A 21,860-nucleotide genomic window follows, 5' to 3' on the forward strand; every position below is an offset into this window, starting at 1 on the left:
CTTGTCTTCTGTTCTTCACATAAGATAAGATGCTAACAGAAAAAGAACAACTTGCCAGGAATAAATTTGATTTGGGCATACTTAGGGCTCTGCCTGAAACTGCGCATGATAATCATGGTATTAAATCATTTTCTTAGTATTCATCTGGTTTGTTTCCTTTTATGCTAATGTATTTAGAATCCAGACATTACAGCAGAATGGCAAGAGAGGCAGAGAGTGGTGAGGATACGTCAAGCAGGATCAGTTGACTTGGGACTAGGGGACTTACTCAGTAGTAGAGCACTTGCCTTGCGTGTGTGAGGCCCAGGGTCTAATCAGATCAGTTGGCACAAGCAACACCCAAACCTTGTTATTCTCTCCCTTGGTAGCATAATTCCAATGTGGAGCCACAAAGGAAAAATGTACACCTTTCAGAGGGTGATTAAGATAGGTTATTTGGGGGCTGTAGAAGTTATCAAAATAGTATCACATGGATTAGCAAAGGAAAAGAAAAATCAGTTTGATTATGTCCACATGGTGTGTGTGTGTTGGGGGTAACTGGGTTTTCAAGAAGAGGGTTTTGATCCTGAACTAAAGAATGAAGTAAGGTGGCCTGAGATTACCAGAAAGGAATCCAGATTTTATACATAGAGTCTGGACTCTATATAGAGAGAGCGTGCCTTCCATGTGGTGAGGCCATGAGTTCAATCCCAGTTACCACAACATATTACCAGGCACAATCCCTAGTAGCACAGGTGTATGATCTCGAGTGTACTTGTTTATTTTATTTTATTTTATTATTATTATTTTTATTAGTGAAACACCATGAGGTACAGTTGTAGATTTACAATTTTTTGTGCTTGGGTTTCGATTATACAATGATCAGATACCCATCCCTCCACCAGTGCCCATTTTCCACCACCATGGATAATATCCCCCCCACCCCCATTCCCCCATCCCCCCCTGCCTCTGTGGCAGGGCAATCCCTTGTGTTCTCTCTCTCCTTTTGGGTGTTGCGGTCTGCAAAAGAGGCATTGAGTGGCAAACATGTTCAGTCCATAGTCTACTTTCGACATGCATCTCCCCTCCTGGGAGGATCCTCCAAACATCCTTTATTTGGTGCTCCCTTCTCTATCTGAACTGCCCTTTCCTCTAGGATACCCGGCTGGCCTCTAAGTTATGGAGTAATCGTCCTGGTGCTGATCTCAGCTATTCTTGGGTATTAATCTCATACTTTGTTACTTTATATCCCCCAGATGAATGCAATCTTTCTATGTCTATCCCTCTCTTTCTGACTCATTTCGCTTAGCATGATACTTTCCATATTGTACCTGTTATTCATCGAATGCCTCGAGCAGGCCCCAGTAATGTCTCTTTCATCCTAACCCTGAGATTATATTCAAGGCTCTTTAGGAGAATGAGACCCATCATTGTTACTGGTATTTGGCATATTTGGTACGCCAGGGGAGTTTGCCAGACTCTGCCCTGTGGGCAGGCTACATTCGATAGCCTGCAAGTTTGTCCAAAGTAGGAATGAGATGATAAAAAGATGTCCTGATAAGATGTCGCGTGGCCGCGAATGCGGCCGCACAGTTCCGGGAGCTGGATTTTATAGTCTCTGAGTCTTGGCCGTTGATGGGATTACACGGCGCCAGGGGGCCAGTTGGTGGGTGTGACCCCCGCCTACTGGAATTTGGAGGATCTGGGTGGAGGATGCTCGACTCCAATCCAAGTAGGCTGGGAGATCTCGGCCCCGGAACCTGCGTGGATTTGTCCCTCTGCCAGTACCTTCAGGTGTGCGGAGAGTGGTCTCAGCATGGTGGTGGCTGGTCCTGGAGGTCTTTGGCTGCCGGAGCCCTGGTCGGGGCGGGGAGGAAAGCTCAACCCGCTCCCCTCCAACGGGCCCTCAGACATCATGGGAGCAACAATAATCGTGAAAGAAAGAGAAGGGGGAAAGGGATAGCACAAATAAGCAAACACACAAAGCAGTGCTATCACTTGATCACTTGGCATCCCATTACTTATCAATTTGCTCGAGCAGGCGCCAGTAACGTCTCCATTCATCCCTGTTGCATGCTAGTGTAGCCCAATGACGTCTGCTCGTTCTAGGATCACGAATAGCCTCAAACCAATCGTTTAGGGTCTTGTCGAAGAAGTCTGACCATCTTGTAGGTGGGGGCCATGCGGTCTTTTGACATCCCATGGAATCCAGTCAGTAATGGCTCTAGTCCAGCGGTCATCTCCAAATCACATTACGTGTCCAGCCCATCTGATTTTCGATGCCTTCACAAATGAGACAGCATCCCTGATTCTTGACCATCAATGGAGGTCGGAACTCCGAATTCTTTCTCTCATTTGAGTGAAGTGTGATACTCTAAGCATAGCTCTTTCGATTCCTCTTTGGGAGACCCAAATAGCATTCTCATCCTGTTTACATAGGGCCCAAATCTCTAAGGCATATGTTAATTCAGGAAGAACAATGGAATCGAAGAGAAGTGCCCAGAGCCGGAGGTTCTTCGTCCTCTTAGATATTTCTTCGACGCTTTTGGAGGCATTCCGAGCCGCTCTCTTCCTCCTGCTCAACTCAGGTGCCAGGTCATTCATCATGTTGACTTCTCATGTTGTACTTCTAAATACACGTAACTGTTGCATTCGGAGATGTTTGTTCCATTGAGAGCAATGGAGCATCAGAAATAAGACCATTTCTCATAAACATTGTCTTCATGAGATTCAGCTGTAGTCTGACCTTTCCACACTCACGGTCGAAGTCAGCCAGCATTTGTGCTGCTTGGCTAATGTTTGGTATTATTAGAACGCTGTCACCAGCAAAGCGAAGGTGGTGTAGTTGCTGACCATCTGTCTTCATTCCCATTCCTTCCCATTCTAGTCGTGCATGGCATTCTTGAGGGTGGCAGAGTTTCGGTGAAATGGTATCACCCTGCTGAACCCCTCTCTTGACATGGATGATCACTATCTTGTAGAATGGTGAGATCCTGGTAGTGAATCCATAATACAGCTCATGGAGGATCCTGATGTATTGAGTATGAATGCCCTGATTGGCTAGGGCTTTGATAACCGCTTCCATCTCAACAGAATCAAAGGCCTTCTTTAAATCAATGAACGTTAGACAGAGCGGCATCTTGAATTCCCGAGAAACCTCAGTGAGCTTGGTTATCGTGTGAATATGGTCGATGGTGCTGAATTGTTTTTGGAAACTGGCTTGTTCGCATGGTTGTCCTTCAGCTAGTGTTCTGCCAATCCTATTCAGGATGACTCACGTGAACAGCTTGTAGACGACAGACAACAGGCAGATTGGGTGATAGTTGCCAATGTCTTGGATGTCTCCCTTCTTGTACAGTAGTACAGTCCTTCTGGTTTTCCTTTGGGACGGAACCTTTCATTCAGACAGGTAATGTGTGAAGAGCCGAGCCAGTGTGTTGATGAGTACTGATGGCAGGTTCCTCAGGTGTTCAGGTCTGACCTTGTCTGGGCTGGGTGCTGTTCGCTTCTTTACTGACAAAATGGTGTGTCGGATTTCGGAAGGGAGAACGTTGGAAACGGCATATCCATCCTGTGGAATTTGGTATGTGGAGAGGTGGATGTGGCTATCCAAGAGATCTGAGTAGAAGTCATGGATAATCTTCTCTATTGCCTTTCTGGAATATGTGAGAGATCCATCAGGACATCGGAGGGCAGTCATCCTGGCCTTGTAGTTGGCAAAGGACAGGTGGGCATTGCGAATGCTTTCCCCGGCTTCTGCCGCATCTGCCAGCACTCCTGCTCTTCTCTTTGAGGTCTTCCTTTATGGTTTCTCTGCACTGCTTTGCGAGCTCAGACGTTCGCTTGCAGTTGCCTGAGGCTTGCACCAAGCCACGTTGACAAATAAGCTCAAGAGTTTTTGAAGACAAGTTTTTTTTTGTGTGTGTGGCTATCTCTCTCTTGGCATCCCTTGTACAATCATGGAGGTGCTGAACCACTCTATCGTATTCCTCGTCAATGTTGTCAACAATGGCATCTTTCCATGTTGTAGCAATAGTGCCAAAGAGCTCCCAGTTGGTGGTCGGTCTGGGAGTTCTTTTCTTAAACTTTGCAGCCCTTTCTCCCCGCTCTATGAAGTAGAATTTTGCACGAAGGAGATGTGGTCCGATCCCATTTGGAATTTTGGGACAATAGTGACATTGGTCAGGCAAAACCATCCATTGAATATGATGTGGTCAATTTCATTGTGGAACCATACATCGGGAGACTTCCATGTCCAGCGTTTAGATTTGGCCTTCTGGAACTGTGAGTTACCATGGATGGTCTTGGTCCACATGATGAACTCAATCTGTCACCCTGTTCGTTCCATTCTAGGCCATGGGTCCCAATGTGGAGTTCTTCGGCTTATCTTCTCGGTCCTATCTTGGCATTAAAGTCACCGACAATGATCTTGTAGAAGGTGTGGTCTTCTTTATAGAACTTTTCCAGCTCCATGTAGAATTTCTCAATTTCTCCTTCATCACTACTGGATGCTGGTGCATAGACAACGAAGATAGAAACTGCTGGCAGTGAGCCACATCTATTCAAGTGTAATTGTCCAACTCAGGTTGTTAGGCATACAAATGAATCAATGCTCATGGCCAAGTTCATGTTGAAAATGACATCGATACCACTAACACCTCTTTTGTCGTATGTTCCAAGAAACAGTTCTTCTCCAGTGTCAAAAGCAGTGTGATGTGATTGATGCCTTCTTGTCTCGGTCAGACCAATGATGTCATACTTGATCTTTTGTGCTTGTACCATCAGATCCTCAATGGATACATCCGATGCCAGTGTCCATGCATTGAAAGACATTCATTCATTTTTGTCTTTCTTCATTTTGGCAGCCTAGTTTGACCTTGAGATTTTATCAGCCTCTCCTTCCCCATCCTTCTTAATGCTGCCATATTGGTGGCTCTTTTAGAGTCAGGGGAATGAGAACCATTGTATTTACTGGTTTTGGCCTGTTGAATACGCCATGGATAGCTTGCCAGTCTCTGCCATGTGGGTGGGTTATTCTCGGTAGTTTGCCAGGCTCTCCTGGAGGGATAGAGGCTTTTAGGGAGGTCTCTAATCATCCTTAAAGGTGTTCCCGTAGTTCAAACCATATTTGAACTCTATCAATCAGACAGGATTGACAGATTGATAGCTCTTTCTTGATTCCATGGGTGGTGGTGCATGGCCGTTCTTAGTTGGTGGAGCAATTTGTTTGGTTAATTACAATAATGAACAAGACTATGGCATGACTTGCTATACCTCTTAAAATAGATTTTCTCTGAAGAGATAAACAAACAGGATCAGTTTCTTCTTCAAAGAAGGCACACAGGTGGCTAGTAGGCACATTCTAAAAAGTGTTCATCATCACTGTTATTAGAGAAATACAAATCAAAATAACAATGAGTTATCTCACACCAATGAGAATGGCATAGATCAAAAATATTGGAAACAACCAAACTTAGTGATAAGAAAGGAACCCTTATTCACTGTTGGTGGGATTGTTGTCTCGTTTAACATCAATGGAAGCAGCCGTGTAGAGATTTCTCAAAAATGTAAAAACAGAGCTACCATCTGATCCAGCAGTTCCACTTCTCAGCATCTACCCCCGATCATGATCATGACCATTCTGTTGTTCGTCGATCGCCTTGAGCAGGCCCCAGTAATGTCTCCTTCATCCTAGCCTTGAGAACTTTTTAAAAAGTGCCATATTCAAGGCTCTTTCAGTGTTAGGAGAATGAGACCCATTATTGTTACTGGTATTTGGTATATTGTGTATGCCACGGGGAGTTTGCCAGACTCTGCGTGTGGGCAGGTTACATTTGGTAGTCTGCCAGTTTGCCCAAAGTAAAAATGGGATAATAAGATGCGGGGCTGCAAATGCGGCTGCGTGCTTCCAGGAGCTGGGTTTTATAGTCTCTGGGTCTTGACCATTGATGGGATTACATGGCGCCAGGGGGCCAGTTGGTGAGTGTGACCCCTGCCTACTGTAATATGGAGGATCTGGGTGGAAGATGCTCAACCCCAATCTGAGCAGGCTCGGAGATCTCAGCCCCGGGACCTGCATGCCTTTGTTCCTCTGCTGGTACCTTCATGCTTGTGGAGAGTGGTCTCAGCATGGTGGTGGCTGGTCCTGGAGGTCTTCAGCTGCTGGAGCCCTGGTCAGGGTGGCGAGGAAAACTCAATCTGCTCCCCTCCAATGGGCCCTGGCAAGAACAGCCAGGTGCGGGGGCAGGAGACTCTGTGCTGTTCTCTTCCAGGAGCTAACCCCAAAACACGAAAGTATTAATTCAAAAGAATATACGCACATCCTTGTTTATTGCAACACTTAGTACAATAGTTAGGAAATGGAAACAACCCAAATGCCCAACTTGAGAAGAATCGATCAAGAAATTGTGGTTTATAAACACAATGGAATGCTAGCAGCTGTAAGCAAAGATGAAATCAACAGTTTTCTGTAATATAGATGGAATTAGAGGGTATTGAAATATACCAGAGGGCAAAGGATTAATACAAAATGGTTTTACTCATCTGTAGAATATAAAAAAATAAAACAAGAGAATACAGTATGAACAATGACAAACTTTTGACTTTGGATTAGAAGACTGATTACCAAGCATTAAAGGGAGGAAACTGAAGGGAGAAGCAATCTTTCTTCCATTTAACCCTTTTAGAGGAAGTTGATCCTACATCTGATAATAGTGAGCAAATTATTAGAAGAACCAAATTAAATATAACTATGAGAAAAATGCCTGGGGAAAAATGGCAATATGTGCCAGTCATATTTTATAAGTAAGGGTACAAAAGAAGATTCTTCCATCTTTCTAGTTTCTTCTTAAACTGGTTAAGCAAATTAATATCAGGAGAGTAGGAGGAGGAAAAGATCAAATGTAATCACTTATGTATGGAGAATTGGCACAGCTGGATAATCTAGAGCAAATAGGACAGTCTGAAGGCTTATGTCCAGAACTAAGGAGTGAGAGTGACCCGGAACCATAAAGAACAGGGTGAGATTTCACATGAAGAGAAGGGGAGGACTTCACATGAGAGAACCCTGCCCCTAGATGTTTGCCCTGCATAAGAAAAGTTAGTTCAGTATGGAAAGATTTTTTGTGAGGGGCTGGAGAGATAGCACAGCGGGTAGGGCGTTTGCCTTGCAAGCGGCCAACACAGGTTCAATTCCCAGCATCCCATATGGTCCCCTGAGCACTGCCAGGAGTAGTTCCTGAGTCCAGACCCAGGAGTAACCCCTGTGCATTGCCAGGTTTGACCCAAAAAGCAAAAAAAAAAAAAAAAAAAGATTTTTCTTGAGATGACGCTAAGTCTGGGTAGTTTCCATTCTTTAAGGTAATAGTAAGTTTCTTTTGAGACCCATGGGAACTCAGTTGATTTTGGCTTTACATGTCAAGGTGATATGCATTGGAAAAAGCCCTCTCTGGACATTTTGGGGAAAGCTGATCTGGATTGTCCGGGCTAGGTCTATCCTACCATAATGCTTCTGAATGCATGTCAAATGTGTAAAAAATAGCATTTCTAAATATGGGAAGAGAAAATAAAAACCCACTTAAAAGCAGAATGCTAAATTGGGCAGGGAGAGAGGTAGGTATGCTGGTGACATGTGTTGTTGAAATTATGTGCATGTGAAACCATTATTATTTGTTTTTATTTTTGTCTTTTGGGTCACACCCAGTGATGCTCAGGGGTTACTCCTGGCTCTGCACTCAGGAATTACTCCTGGCGGTGCTTGGGGACCATATAGAATGCCGAGGATCAAACCCAGGTCAGCTGTGTGTGCTACCCACTGTACTATCACTCTGGTCCCAGAAACCATTTATTAACAGTTAACAGTATTGTAAGTCACATAACCTCAATCCATTAAAAAAAATTGGGCAGGTAGATAAACGAAACAAGTGCCCATGGGCATCTCCTAATATATCTCCTCTCTTTCTTAACATGCTTTAAACAGGCTAACCTCATTCACTTTAGTTTTTACTTCTGTGTTGCCCCAAGATTTTTCTCCATACTTCCCTTTTCTAATCTTCTAACCTAGTTTCTCCTTTGGATGTATCTTTAAAAAAATGTGAAGTGAAAATCTAAAAGTGGTTACTTTTCCAGTCTTTCAGCTTTTTCAGTAAGAGTATTTTTGCCAGGAGGGAACAGTCAACAAAATAATTTCAAGATTTCTTAGGAGTTTCTCTCCTTCTTAGGCTTCCCACTCCTCCTCCCACTCAATACCAGCTGTGTGCTGCTTCAGTAGTAGAGCTATGGTCCAGTTGTAGACAAAATCCTTCGCCTTATTTCTTTGCATCAGAAATTAGAATTTGATAAAACAAGAGTCGAGGGGCTCAGGGCTGTAGCTACTTAATAGAGCACCTGCCTTCCATTGGTGAAGCCATGAGTTCAATCCCAGTTACCACAACACTTTACCAGGCACAGTTCCTAGTAGCACTGGTGTGTGATCTCTGGTGTACCACAACCAAGCACCTCAGTCAGCTGTGACCCTCAGACATCACAGGAACATCAACAACCATGAACTAAAGAGAAGGGAGAAGAAGGAATAGAACAAATAAGCAAGCACACAAAGCAAAAGAGTCACAAAATATTCTCTTCAAATTTCTCTTACTTTCTGTGTCATTATTTCCGTCGTTTTGGCTCCAGGTATAATGAAGATATTCCATAGAACACACTTTTTTACACATATAAGAACCACAGTTACTGAAATCATTACAATATTAGCTCATGAGAGTATGTAGGATTTGAACACAATCTTTCTACCATTTTAGGAATAAAATATAGTGGAGTTAGGAAGTTTTGTATTTACATAATAGTTGCTTAGACACAAGTTTTATGTTTTACAAAAATTTTATTGAAAATATTAATGACTTAAGCAAAGATATGAACCATAACTGTATGGCAATGGAGTTGATAAGTAACTATCATGTGTATGTGCAATCATTTATTGGTTTTTGGTCAACCAATTTTTTAAATAGTTTTTTATTTTATAAAGTAGTTCACAATATTTGATTAAATGTAATATTCAAGCACTAATCCCACCACCATAGCACCTTCCCATCACCATAGTTCGGATGTTTCCATCCTGAACCCCAATCCCTGCCCCAAAGCAGAATCAAAATAATATATTTTGTATTGTTTGTTATGAAAAATCGCTGAAAATGCCGCAAAAAAGTATCCTTAGAGGAAAGAATGTGAAGATTGTTGTATTTCACCCGGGTGCCATTAAGACCTTCTATAAGAGATTACTTACGTTTGTTAAAGGTTTTGATCAACCCGTTTTGACAGTTCAGTGTAAAGTCTGAAGATTCGATACTGTTCTGGCCCTACAGAGCAAGGGATTCCCTGGATTACTCTTGAGTGTTTAGACGCCTCCAAGTTCACACTTGGCACTGCCTGGGACTTGCCAGGGCTGTGCCCAGAGATGCTCAAAGAACCATTGGAGTAGTGCTAAGGACTGAACTGGGTGCACAGATTGACCTTTGCGTCAACTGCATACACAGCATGTGCCATATCCCCTGCACTGTATCTAGCCCTTGTCTAATCATTTCTTGCAACACACAATGTGAGACTGTTGACTTCTGTTTTTTAATTTATTCATAAATATGAAATAAATCATTCAGGATAAATAAGATTCAAAAGATATTTTGAAGGACAAAAAGAAGTTAAAACACATAGGGGTTGCCTATAACTTCTCTTTGATTTTGGGTTGAGGGTCTGAAACAGTGCTCAGGACCCTGGGACCAAGCTCCTCTATCTGTTCAGCCAATCATACTGGTGCTGGTGGTTGGATGCTAGAGCTTGTTTCTGCCCCTGCGGTGCCCCTGGACCATCACTGCCACCCAGTGGCAAACAGAGGCCTCCACTGAAACTTAAAACATGCTGACGGGGCCTGAGAGCACATGGGTAAGGTGCTTGTCATATACACTGCTGCCTGGGTTTCAATCCCTGGCACCACATGTGTTGACCCAAGCTCCGCCAGGCGTGATCCCTGAGCATAGAGCTAGAAATAAGTCCTGTGCACCACTAGGTGTGGCCCCCAAACTAAACCAAATTAAAAAAATGAACTACTAAAAATGCATTCTTACACTAGATATCGTGAATATGACTATTATTTTAACTAGTTTTATGGAACATTGAAAATAATTATTAAAAACTGGTGCAAGCAACATAAGGATAATAGTTATTCAAGCAAATTTATATCCCTATTTTAAAAACTCTACACAAATACCATAGAGAAATTTCATTTCATACAAGCAAAATTTAGTATTTCCTATGACTGCCACATTTTTATAGTGATAATAATTGCTCCCTAGATAGTTCCCAGCCTAAAAAAAAATCTAAGTTGGAAAACTAAGACAAGATCTTGCAACAATTCTATTAGCTAAATTCAGTTATTCGATCAACTTTCTGTAAGAAAGCTTATCTCATTTGTCCGCACCAGGTCCTGGTAATGCACAAAAAAAGGGAAAAGAAAACCCAAAGCTCTTGTATAGTGCCTACCTTTTTATTTAAAGTGAATTTCTCATATGAAGGCACATGGCCTTCAGATGTGGCCAGGGTAAGGAGCAAGGCACCCTGGAACCCTACTGTCAGAGTCTGAATTCAGCTTGGCCACTTCACTTCCCATGTGAACGGTGGCAGGTGCCACCTCTCATTTCCTCATGGGGACAAAAATGACAGTGCATGTCTCTTAGCATTGCTGTGAGGACCAGATGCATATTAATGCCTAGGATATAGAAGATGTGGCACTATATATGTAGTTATTAATAATGTACAACTTAAGTATATAGTTATTAACAATGTGCAACGTAAGTATATATATGTACAGAGATATATTCAAATGTTCAACTTTCTGAATTTTTTTTCCTTATTAAAATACATTAGAATTTATTTATTTATTTATTTATTTTTTATAATTTATTTATTTATTGAATCACTGTGGGAAAAGTTACAGAGCTTTCGGGTTTAGGTCTCAGTCATGTAGATACCGAACACATTTCCCTTTACCAATACTCATTTTTAACCCCGAACCCCAATAGACCCCCACCTCCCACCCCTCCCAATTCTTGTGAGGCAGATGAGTTCTAGTTAATACTCTATCTACTTTGACTAGATAGATTATTTCGATAGAAGATGCACAATTATTGTTTAGAGTTTACGACCCACCCCCCACAATCAGACATGCTGAAACAGCGTTGTGAAATGATTTGCTTTCTACAACTTGGTTTAAGAATAAAATGATGTCGCGGCCGCGCGGTTTTGAATTTCTGCTATTTTACTTATTGACCCTGGAAGAATTTCTATTAAAAGTTAGCTAGTTAAGAGATTGGTTTCTGTGCCCTGGAGTCGTGGCCGTGCCGGAGAGCCGCTCGTGGGGGGCAGCTGGCGACCTCGGTGGGGCGTGGGGGACGGCCCACAAAGCCCCCCTTTCAACTTTCTGAATTTTTATGTCAAACAGTCTTATGTAAGAGCACATTAATGATGAAAAGAAACTAGCATGTCAAAAGCTCTCTTCACACTACCTTCGAATTACTATTTCTCAAGATAACCAACAAGTATTTCAACTTCTTAGGTGTGTTAACATTTATTTTCATCTGTCCATTTCAGCAGTTTGGTAAGGAACTGTTTATAGTAGGAGTTGTTGTAATAGTATTTAATTTTTTAATTGAATACCTAAGGCAAGCCTAATTGATAATCAACCTTAATATTTCTAATAATATATATAACATATAAACAGAATATAAAATAACACGTTAATATCTCTTACTTTCTAGATTGAAAAAGCTCCTTGAACAAGAAAAAGCTTATCAAGCCCGCAAGGAAAAGGAAAATGCTAAGCGACTCAACAAACTGAGAGATGAGCTTGTGAAACTCAAGTCTTTTGCACTCATGCTGGTGGATGAAAGACAAATGCATATTGAGCAACTTGGCCTGCAAAGCCAGAAAGTACAGGATCTTACTCAGAAACTAAGGGAAGAAGAAGAAAAGCTCCGAGCCATTACCTCCAAATCCAAAGAAGACAGGCAGAAACTGCATAAGTTAGAGGTCGATTTTGAACACAAGGCTTCAAGGTTTTCCCAAGAGCATGAGGAGATGAACGCAAAATTGGCCAATCAAGAGTCGCATAACAGGCAACTTAGACTCAAGCTGGTTGGTTTAACTCAGAGGATAGAGGAGCTAGAAGAGACCAACAAAAATCTTCAAAAAGCAGAAGAAGAACTTCAGGAATTAAGAGATAAAATTGCCAAGGGGGAATGTGGCAATTCCAGTCTCATGGCAGAAGTGGAAAATCTTCGGAAGCGTGTACTTGAAATGGAGGGTAAGGATGAGGAGATCACGAAAACCGAATCCCAGTGCAGAGAACTGAGGAAGAAGCTTCAAGAAGAAGAGCACCACAGTCGTGAACTCAAACTTGAAGTTGAGAAGTTACAGAAGAGAATGTCTGAACTGGAGAAGTTGGAAGAAGCTTTCAGCAAGAGTAAATATGAATGTAATCAGCTTCATCTGAATCTGGAGAAAGAAAAAAACTTAACCAAAGACCTGCTGAATGAGTTGGAGGTGATCAAGAGTCGGGTCAAAGAACTAGAATGTTCTGAAAGCAGATTGGAAAAGGCTGAATTGGCTCTAAGAGATGATCTTACAAAGTTGAAGTCTTTTACCGTGATGCTGGTGGATGAAAGGAAAAATATGATGGAAAAAATAAAGCAAGAAGAAAGAAAAGTAGATGGTCTCAATAAAAGTTTCAAGGTAGAGCAAGGGAAGGTTATGGATGTAACTGAAAAACTAATTGAAGAAAGTAAGAAGTTTTTAAAGCTGAAATCAGAGATGGAAGAGAAGGTCTACAGCTTGACAAAAGAGAGAGATGAGTTAATAGGCAAGCTGAAAAATGAAGAAGAAAAATCCTCTGAATTGAGCTGCAGTGTTAACGTTCTGAAGAAGAGACTGGATGGGATAGAGGAGGTGGAGAGAGAGAGAACAAGAGGGAGGTCTCGGAAAGGATCAGAGTTCACCTGCCCAGAAGATAACAAGATTAAGGAGCTAACCCTCGAAATAGAGAGACTAAAGAAACGTCTCCAGCAGCTGGAGGTGGTTGAAGGGGATTTGATGAAGACGGAGGATGAGTATGATCAGCTAGAGCAGAAATTTAGAACGGAGCAGGATAAGGCTAACTTCCTCTCTCAACAGCTGGAAGAGATAAAGCACCAAATCGCCAAGAACAAAGCCATAGAGAAAGGGGAGGCTGTGAGCCAGGAAGCCGAGTTGAGACACAGATTTCGGTTAGAAGAAGCCAAAAGTCGAGACCTCAAAGCCGAAGTGCAAGCCCTGAAAGAGAAGATTCATGAGTTAATGAACAAAGAGGATCAGCTTTCTCAGCTTCAAGTGGATTATTCTGTCCTTCAACAGAGATTCATGGAAGAAGAAAATAAGAACAAAAATATGGGGCAGGAGGTCCTCAATCTGACCAAAGAGCTGGAACTTTCTAAACGGTATAGCCGAGCGCTTAGACCCAGCATGAATGGGAGAAGAATGGTGGATATTCCTGTGACATCCACTGGAGTCCAGACTGATGTCAGCAGTGAGGCGGCAGAGGAAGAGACACCAGCAGTCTTTATACGAAAGTCCTTCCAAGAAGAAAATCACATCATGAGTAATCTTCGACAGGTGGGGCTGAAGAAGCCCATGGAAAGATCTTCTGTCCTAGACAGGTACCCTCCAGCAGCAAATGAACTCACCATGAGAAAGTCCTGGATTCCATGGATGAGAAAAAGGGAAAATGGCCCAGCGATTACTCAAGAGAAGGGGCCTCGAACAAATTCCAGTTCGGGGCACCCAGGAGAGCTGGTTCTTTCACCCAAGCAAGGCCAGCCCTTACATATTCGAGTGACCCCAGACCATGAGAATAGCACTGCCACCCTGGAGATAACTAGCCCAACCTCTGAAGAGTTTTTTTCTAGTACCACGGTCATTCCTACCTTAGGGAATCAGAAACCGAGGATAACCATTATCCCATCACCAAATGTTATGTCTCAGAAATCAAAAAGTGGAGACAGTACTCTGGGTACAGAACGAGCCATGTCGCCAGTCACAATCACGACATTTTCCCGAGAAAAGACCCCAGAAGGTGGAAGAGGTGTGTTTGCAGAGAGACCCACTTCCCCGATTCAGATAATGACTGTGTCCACATCCGCGGCACCACCTGAGATGCCTGTCTCCCCGGAGTCCCAGGAAATGCCCATGGGAAGGACTGTCTTCAAAGTCACCCCAGAAAAACAGACTGTCCCAAATCCAGTTCGGAAATACAACTCCAATGCCAACATCATCACCACGGAAGACAATAAAATTCACATTCACTTAGGCTCTCAGTTTAAGCGATCCCCAGGGACCTCAGCAGACGGGGCAAGTCCAGTTATTACTGTCCGACCTGTCAGCGTGACAGCTGAAAAGGAGGTTTCCACTGGCACCGTCCTTCGCTCTCCCAGGAATCATCTGTCCTCACGACCTGGTGCCAGCAAAGTGACAAGTACTATCACTATCACGCCAGTCACAACCTCATCCTCCAGAGGAACCCAGTCAGTGGTAAGTAAAAGGTTCCAAAAGCCCCGGCTAGGAGGAAGATGAAGTAAGAGTAACTCAGAACCCCAAATCAAATCAAACACAGGTTTCTTGCTTCCCTTGAATACCTCTAAAAGAGACCAAGAAATAAAAATTAAAAGTGTTTGAATATTTTGATAAGATAATCCTAAGGAAAAAAATGTTTTCACTTAAATTACCAGGAGCCCCCAAATGTTTGTAAGAATAGCTTCTATGCAATATAGTTATTAAAAGTTTTGAAATTTGATTTTTATGTTTAGAATGCTTTTTAGACATATCATTTGGGAAAATGGTCATTGTGCAGAAGTAATTAAAACTATTCCTGAATTATATGTCTAACAACCTGAAATTCTCACGATGATACTGGGATTGGATAGTAGTCATGCTTTATTCCAAAAATAATTTTCTCAAAACTTTTATTATCAAAAACTTTTCTTTTTTGCTTTTTGGGTCACACCCGGCAATGCACAGGGGTTACTCCTGGCTCTGCGCTCAGGAATTACTCCTGGCAGTGCTCAGGGGACCATATGGGATGCTGGGAATCGAACCCAGGTCAGCAGCATGCAAGGCAAACGCCCTACCCGCTGTGCTATTGCTCCAGCCCCTATCAAAAACTATTTTTAAAGGTAAAAAAGAAGTGAGTTTATGTTAATAAAAGCTAGTTTATTTTATTCGTATCTTGTAGAGAGTAAGTTGGTGCTTGATGAAAATAACCAGCTGGTGGCTAAATTATTATTATTTTTTTAAAAAGCATCTCCAAAGTATAAAACCTGGACTATAAAAATAAATTCTTTTCCAAAATGCCTCCAGAGATTGACTAAATTTATTAGGAATTTTATTATAATTTTATAAGTAAGTGAAACACTGTTAAAATAGAATAATATTCACATTTATCATTTTAATAATAGCATTTGGACATCATTTGGATAGTAGAAAGAGACTTGAAATTATTATGTTTGACTGAAAAACTACCTACTGCATAGCTTGGAAACACTTATGAAAGACACGGAGGACCAAAATCTTACAGCAATCAAGGCACTTGCCTTGCGTGCAGCTGATCTAGATCTAATCTCCAGTATCTCATATAATCTCCTGAACTAGGAGTGATTCCTGAGCCAGAGCCAGGAGTAAGTATTGCTGGTATGGCCCCAAATCTAAAAGCAAACAAACATGAAAGACATAAAGCTTATAATTTAACTATAGAAATTATTGTTAATATTATCATATCTTTGAGATAACTTGCCATATTGCATTTTTTATTTCATTATTTTTGATGCTGGGGATTGAATCCAGAGCATCATGTATAAATGATGAGCATTCTACCACTGAGCTGTATCTCCAACCCAATATAACTTATTTCGGTTCTCTGTGACTGGCCTTGCATGTTGCCAACTGGGTTTGACCCCTGGCACTCATGACAGACTTCAAAGCAAGAATTAGCAATTGATTTGCCAGTAAAACTTCATTTTGACTCTGCAGGAGCCAAACAGCATTCAGAATTGCTCGTCCTTCTTAAATGTTCGACGTTTTTTTAGGCCACATAGGTGTAGCACTGTAGCACTGTCCTCCCGTTGTTCATCGATTTGCTCGAGCGGGCCCAGTAACGTCTCCATTGTGAGACTTGTTGTTACTGTGTTTGGCATATCGAATATGCCACAGGTAGCTTGCCAGGCTTTGCCGTGAGGGCGAGATACTCTTGGTAGCTTGCCGGGCTCTCCGAGAGGGCTGGAGGAATCGAACTGGGGTTGGCCATGTTGGCTGCTAGCAAGGCAAACGCCCTACCGCTGTGCTATCACTCCAGGCCACATAGCTGTACAGGGATTTGCTTCTTTCTGCTGCTTGTTTAGGAAAAAGACTACGGAGCTACATGTTGTAACTTAGAACAGATTTTCTAATGAAACATCTAATTCCCATCTTAAGGGTCAAATAGAAGAAGTGTTACTTTCCATAGCAACATTTTTGAGGAATTATTAAATTCCTCTCACTATCTAAAGGATAGATTGAAGGGGATTGGAGAGGTTACCCAACAGGAAAAGAGCATGCTTTGCAAGCAGTTCAGAAACCTTAGCGCTTTCTCTATTCAGTTTGTTGTGGAATTTTCAGGTCTCACTTCATTTTTCTGCTGTCCTCATTTTCACCACCACAGTTCAAGCCTACACTATTTCTAGCCTAAAGAATTGTGACAGAATCCCTATCCTCAGCTTCTTTCTTCTGTAATACATCTTTTATTTTGTTGATTTTGCTTCGGTTTTAATTTTGATCTGAGGGGCCACTCCTGGCTCTATGCTCAAGTTTGTTTTGGGCAGTGCTCAGGGGACCCTATGTGGTGCCAGGGGTCAAACCCAGTTGGCAACATGCAAGGCCAGAGCCTAATCCACTGTACTATCTCTCTGGCCCAGAGAAATAAATCATTTTTGAGTTTAATTAAAGGATGACGGAGCCCCCGGGAGAACAGTAGTGCCTTAGAGCTCCTGCCTTGCAACCTTGCAAGCATATGGTCATGATGTCCCATATGCATTGATGTGATCCTGGTAGCTTTGGCTATCTGAAACCCTGCTCTTTGTGATTCTCAAATGCCACCCAAAAAAAAGATTTTTTTAAGAATAGGTACTGGGGAGGGCACATAGGTGAGAATGAATATGGCAACACTCATATTTAGAGGGCAACTAAAGACCTTGTTTGGAGAAGGAAAATATAGAAAATAGAGAAGTGGCAAGAGAGTTTTTGCAAGGATTAATGTGATTGCTTTGCATGTGTCCACCCCCAATTATTCCCAGCATTGCATATATATATGCTATCCTGAGTGCTTCCTGGATCCTGAGTAATCTCCCCTGAGCACAGAGCCAGGAGTAGCCCCCGAACACTGCTCACTATACCCCAGACACCCCTCACCTCTAGAAAAGGCAGATAAGGAGGCACTGCCAAATGAAGTGACCTGAGATGGAAGCTAATTGAGTTAAGACTCAAGTAAGAAATCACAGCAAGAATGTTAAGAGCACTTTCGAGAAGGGTGCAGTCAGTAACTACAATAATAGAAAAGTCTGACCTCATGAGGAGGCAAAAGGAGAACTGCTTTGTGCAAAGCAGGTAAGGCACTTCCTCACACACAACCAGCTGCGGTTCAATGCCTGCTGACATCCCATATGGTTCCCGCAAGCACTGCCAGGAGTGATTTCTCAGTGGCAAACCCATAGTAAGCCCTGAACACAGCTGGGTGTGTGACCATCTATGCAAAACTTCCTCTGTGTGACTTCTCCAAAAAAACCAAAAAAATATTAAAAAGAAAGGAAGTAAAGTTAAGCGAAGGGAGAGTTGGAGTCAAGTTGCCTGAGTTTATGCCAAAGTGGTCTTTTGTTTACTTTATAAAATAGGAGTTGAGCTCACCCCAGTAAAAGAAGTTAGGAGCATGAAGGAAGTCAGACTTACATGATACAGGAGAGAGGAAAGGGAGGCGAACACTGGAAATGGGTACTGACTCCAGGAGACTCGCTGTAATTTTACCTTGGGAGGGATGGTTGGTGGGCACTCCTGCAGGGCAAGAGTCCTGCCAAGTGTTCAGCTGAATGGTACATCTGGGGGCAACCCATCGTCTCTCATGTCGCCTTATCCATTTGTTCTTCTTTTTCTCTTTACAGTCAGGACAAGACGGGTCATCCCAGCGGCCTGCACCCACCCGCATTCCTATGTCAAAAGGTATGAAAGCAGGAAAGCCAGTAGTGGCAGCCCCAGGAGCAGGAAATCTGACCAAGCTCGAGCCTCGAGCTGAGACTCAGTCTATGAAAATAGAGCTGAAGAAATTTGCAGCCCGCAGCGCTCCGTCTCTCGGAGGGGGGAAGGGCTGAGGGCGGTGGTCGAGGGGGTATGTTGTGCCCACGCTACTGCTGCCCTGGAAAGAGCCTTCACCTGTTTGTGCCAACTCTTTGCACCTACTAATTTAAGATTCCAGCATCTTGTTCATAAAATAATCAACCGAGAGCTATGTGTCTTCTCTCTTTGGTGATGTGTATTGATGCCAGCGAACAGCAAAAAATACTGTTTGCCTGCGCTTTGCTGAGAGTGCTTGGGCTGAGACAGGGTCTGGCTGTAAGGCCCAGTTTTGCTTCTAGAAAGAGACCCCATCCGTTATTCCATCTGAGCTTCAGTGTCGTCATCAGTAAGATGTGGGGTTGGATCAAATCCTTTCCATATTAACTAATTGGAAGTCAAATTCAGTACTCTGGTTCCACAATGATCAACTTTTCCGAAATTCGGTGACATACTCAGAAGTAACTTAATAATTGTCTTTTGCCTCTATAGAATTCTGAATTTGCTTCATGTGCTGGGAAAATATATTTCCTAGCTATTATCAGGCCTGGATTTCTGATGTTTTGGGGAGGAAACGCCTCTAAGATGATTTTAGGATCTCATTTGAATGTGAAATAAAATGGAAAGAAAATATAAAATCTTAAAAACAGAGTTTTACTTATTTGTGTGTTTGTGTATACTGTAGAAGTTTTGGACATCTCCAAAACAATCCTAGATTTACAGGTGATAATTTTAGAACCACTAATGTCAGACTCATGCTCTATTCAAGTGTGCAATTGATTTAAATCTTGGAACTCCTAGATGATACTTTCTAGCTCAATGTATATTACAATCAACGGAAAATAGAAGAAAGTATATTCTGATATATTCATGCCAAAAAGAAAGAATGACATCATACGTAGCTTAACTGAATTCAAATATAATTTCCTCAATTATGTGTGTACATTACTTGCAAATCTTGAGCCAGTTCATAATTTTGGATGTGTGTGTACATGGTGTGTGTGTATGTGTGTATGTGTGTGTGGTGCAGTGGATAATTCTTTATGTCAGTTTTACTTGTGCTTTTTTTTAATAAGTAATTTTTTGTCTATTTTAAGCATGTTCTAATAAGCATGAAACAGTACCTGAATGCAAAGTGCCAGGTGTCTTTGTTGGAAATTTAACCATAATGACATGAATATCATGCTAGTCAAATCATCACAAATTTGCTGATGGCTAGTGATCCACAATTAGCATGCGAGGTAGGTCTCACATAGGCAACAACTCTTGAACATTTTTAGTAACTGGACAAATTTATAAAAATAAAATAATTTTAAAGTCACAGGTTATTATTATTTTATTTCTGAATTGTGAGAGTACCAAAGTTATTGGATAATACCTACTCTTGATATTTGGGGAAACATAGCTTATTTTTTTTAAAGATGTATCTTTAGTTTTTAGCTCATAAGTAATCATATATCATGGTACTCTTTTCTGAGTTTTTTCCCTGCCAGATTTCCTATCCCTCAAGAGAATCTGAACTTGGACTTGAATTGTATTATGGTGGTAGAGGCCACACTATTCACATTCATTCCCATCACACCTCTGCTGCAGAAAGGCTCATCTGTTCCCAGCATATGTATTTAAAAAAATACTGATTATAGTAGATGTGCCATAGTAGGATTTCAAGGTAGAAGAGACTGGGGGAAAAAATTGAAGAGCAATGAATCTAAACACGTTTATACAAAGACAACCTACAGTTTGATGGGCTGGAGCGATAGCACAGCGGGCAGGGTGTTTGCCTTGCAGGTGGCCGACCCGGGTTCGATCCCTGGCATCCCATATGGTCCCCCAAGCACCGCCAGGAGTAGTAATTCCTGAGTGCAAAGCCAGGAGTAACACCTGAGCATTGCTGGGTGTGACCCCAGAAAAAATAAATAAATAAATAAATAAATAAATAAAATTGGCTTCTAAAAAAAAAGACATCTTACAGTTTGAATAACAACTTATTTTTACAAAGGAAAATTTTTTTCCCATTTGTAAAGTGGACATCCTTTACCAAAAAAGGGTGGGAGGCGGTGACATTCAGTGCCACTTCCCTCACATTTAAAGTAATGTGCTGTACCACAACATACTATTTAAGCATAGGAAGGTGCCAAAGGTGATTTATTTTCTAATCTTATTATTAGTGCTGCAGTCTTTGTTTTTACCTGCTCCTGATATTCACACCATGGGTTCAGCCTGCAAGTTCATACCTAATCACAATGGATGCTCTGAAAGCTTTAACAGCACATGTCCAGGATGTTTATACATCTGGATCTTGGAACAAGGCCACCTACAAAGTACAACGATTAAGAAAACTTGGCAGAACAGCACATACTCACATCAAAAATGAGGAAGAGCAACCGCCCTGGCGGTTTTACTTTGAAATTTTAGAACCATCTCTGCATTTACCGGCTAGCTTTGTTTTAAACTTATTAGAAGTGAAATCCCCTGGGGATAGGAGGAGATGGGGTGGGGGTGAAGAGGATTAAATGCCCTTGAAGGCAGCTTCCATTTGTGAATGCAGAATCTCTTAAAGATGAAGTTTAATGTGCTTTTCTAAGAGTGAATAGGATTAAGAGGTTTGTCTTTTCTCTGTCCCAGCCCATCCTAGAAATCCCCTAGGTAGGGTGGGTACATTTGACGCCTCTTCCCCCTCTCGCCACACTCACTGGGGGACCTGCATTCGCCTGCAGAGCCACAAAGGAGGAGTCGCTCTCCTCTTCAGAGCTACTTTCACTATGTGACCATCACAGCACACTCAGAAGGCAGTTACTTAGCAGCAGGGTACCCCAAAAGTTCCTGCAAGGGACCTGACCCTACGGATATTGATCATTTCTTGAAAACGATTTTCTCTGGGTAGATCATCTGCTTAAACAGGGTTGTTTAGTTTCTTCCATTAAAAAAAATTGACAAATAAAATGCAACACACTTATTCTTATACCCCTTTCCTTGTCTCCACATCCTCCACTTTTTTCCTCCTAGGTAACCTGAGTTCTGTGGACAATGTGCACAACTTATTATTTATTTTATTTCCTTTTGTCTGTTCATCAATTTTATCTCTGTATATTGTCCATATGGGTGAGACCTTCCAGTCCTTGTCTTTTTCCCTCTGTTTTATTCGTTGGTTTAGTTTGTGGTGCTTCGGTTCAAAACCAGGTCTCAGATGTGCAGAGCATCTGCTCTACCACTGAGCTGCACACGGGCCTGGCTTGTGTTTCTTCTGACTTTGTTTTACATTTAATCCCTTTGAGCGCCTTTCATTTTGCTGTAATGGAAAATTTCCGTTTTTCTTTCGTTAGCTGAATAGTACTTATTCTACTGTGTAACTGTATCATATTTTCTTTATGCAAATCTATTGATGAGACCTTTGTTTGCTTCCATATTTTTTTGCTATTGTAAATAATGCTGCAATAAACATTGAGGTGGTCTAACTT

General features: G+C 42.0%; 1 protein-coding gene across 3 annotated transcripts in view; it reads left to right on the forward strand.

Moving 5' to 3' along the window:
* Nucleotides 1–21,860, forward strand: part of FILIP1 (filamin A interacting protein 1) — a 209,354-nt gene that overhangs the window by 173,542 nt on the left and 13,952 nt on the right. For 2 of the 3 annotated variants that reach the window (XM_056109777.1, XM_056109779.1), the window contains 2 exons: nt 11,781–14,583; nt 18,234–20,048. In XM_056109777.1, coding sequence (XP_055965752.1) covers nt 11,781–14,583; nt 18,234–18,440 — 3,010 coding nt within the window. In that variant the 3' untranslated portion in view covers nt 18,441–20,048. Of the gene's footprint in view, nt 1–11,780; nt 14,584–18,233; nt 20,049–21,860 lie in introns of those variants that run through there. The other variant, XM_056109778.1, reaches the window with a different exon arrangement.

The sequence above is a fragment of the Sorex fumeus genome, unplaced genomic scaffold (genome assembly GCF_029834395.1).
Source record: "Sorex fumeus unplaced genomic scaffold, SorFum_2.1 ptg000008l, whole genome shotgun sequence".
NCBI classification, from domain to species: Eukaryota; Metazoa; Chordata; class Mammalia; order Eulipotyphla; family Soricidae; genus Sorex; species Sorex fumeus.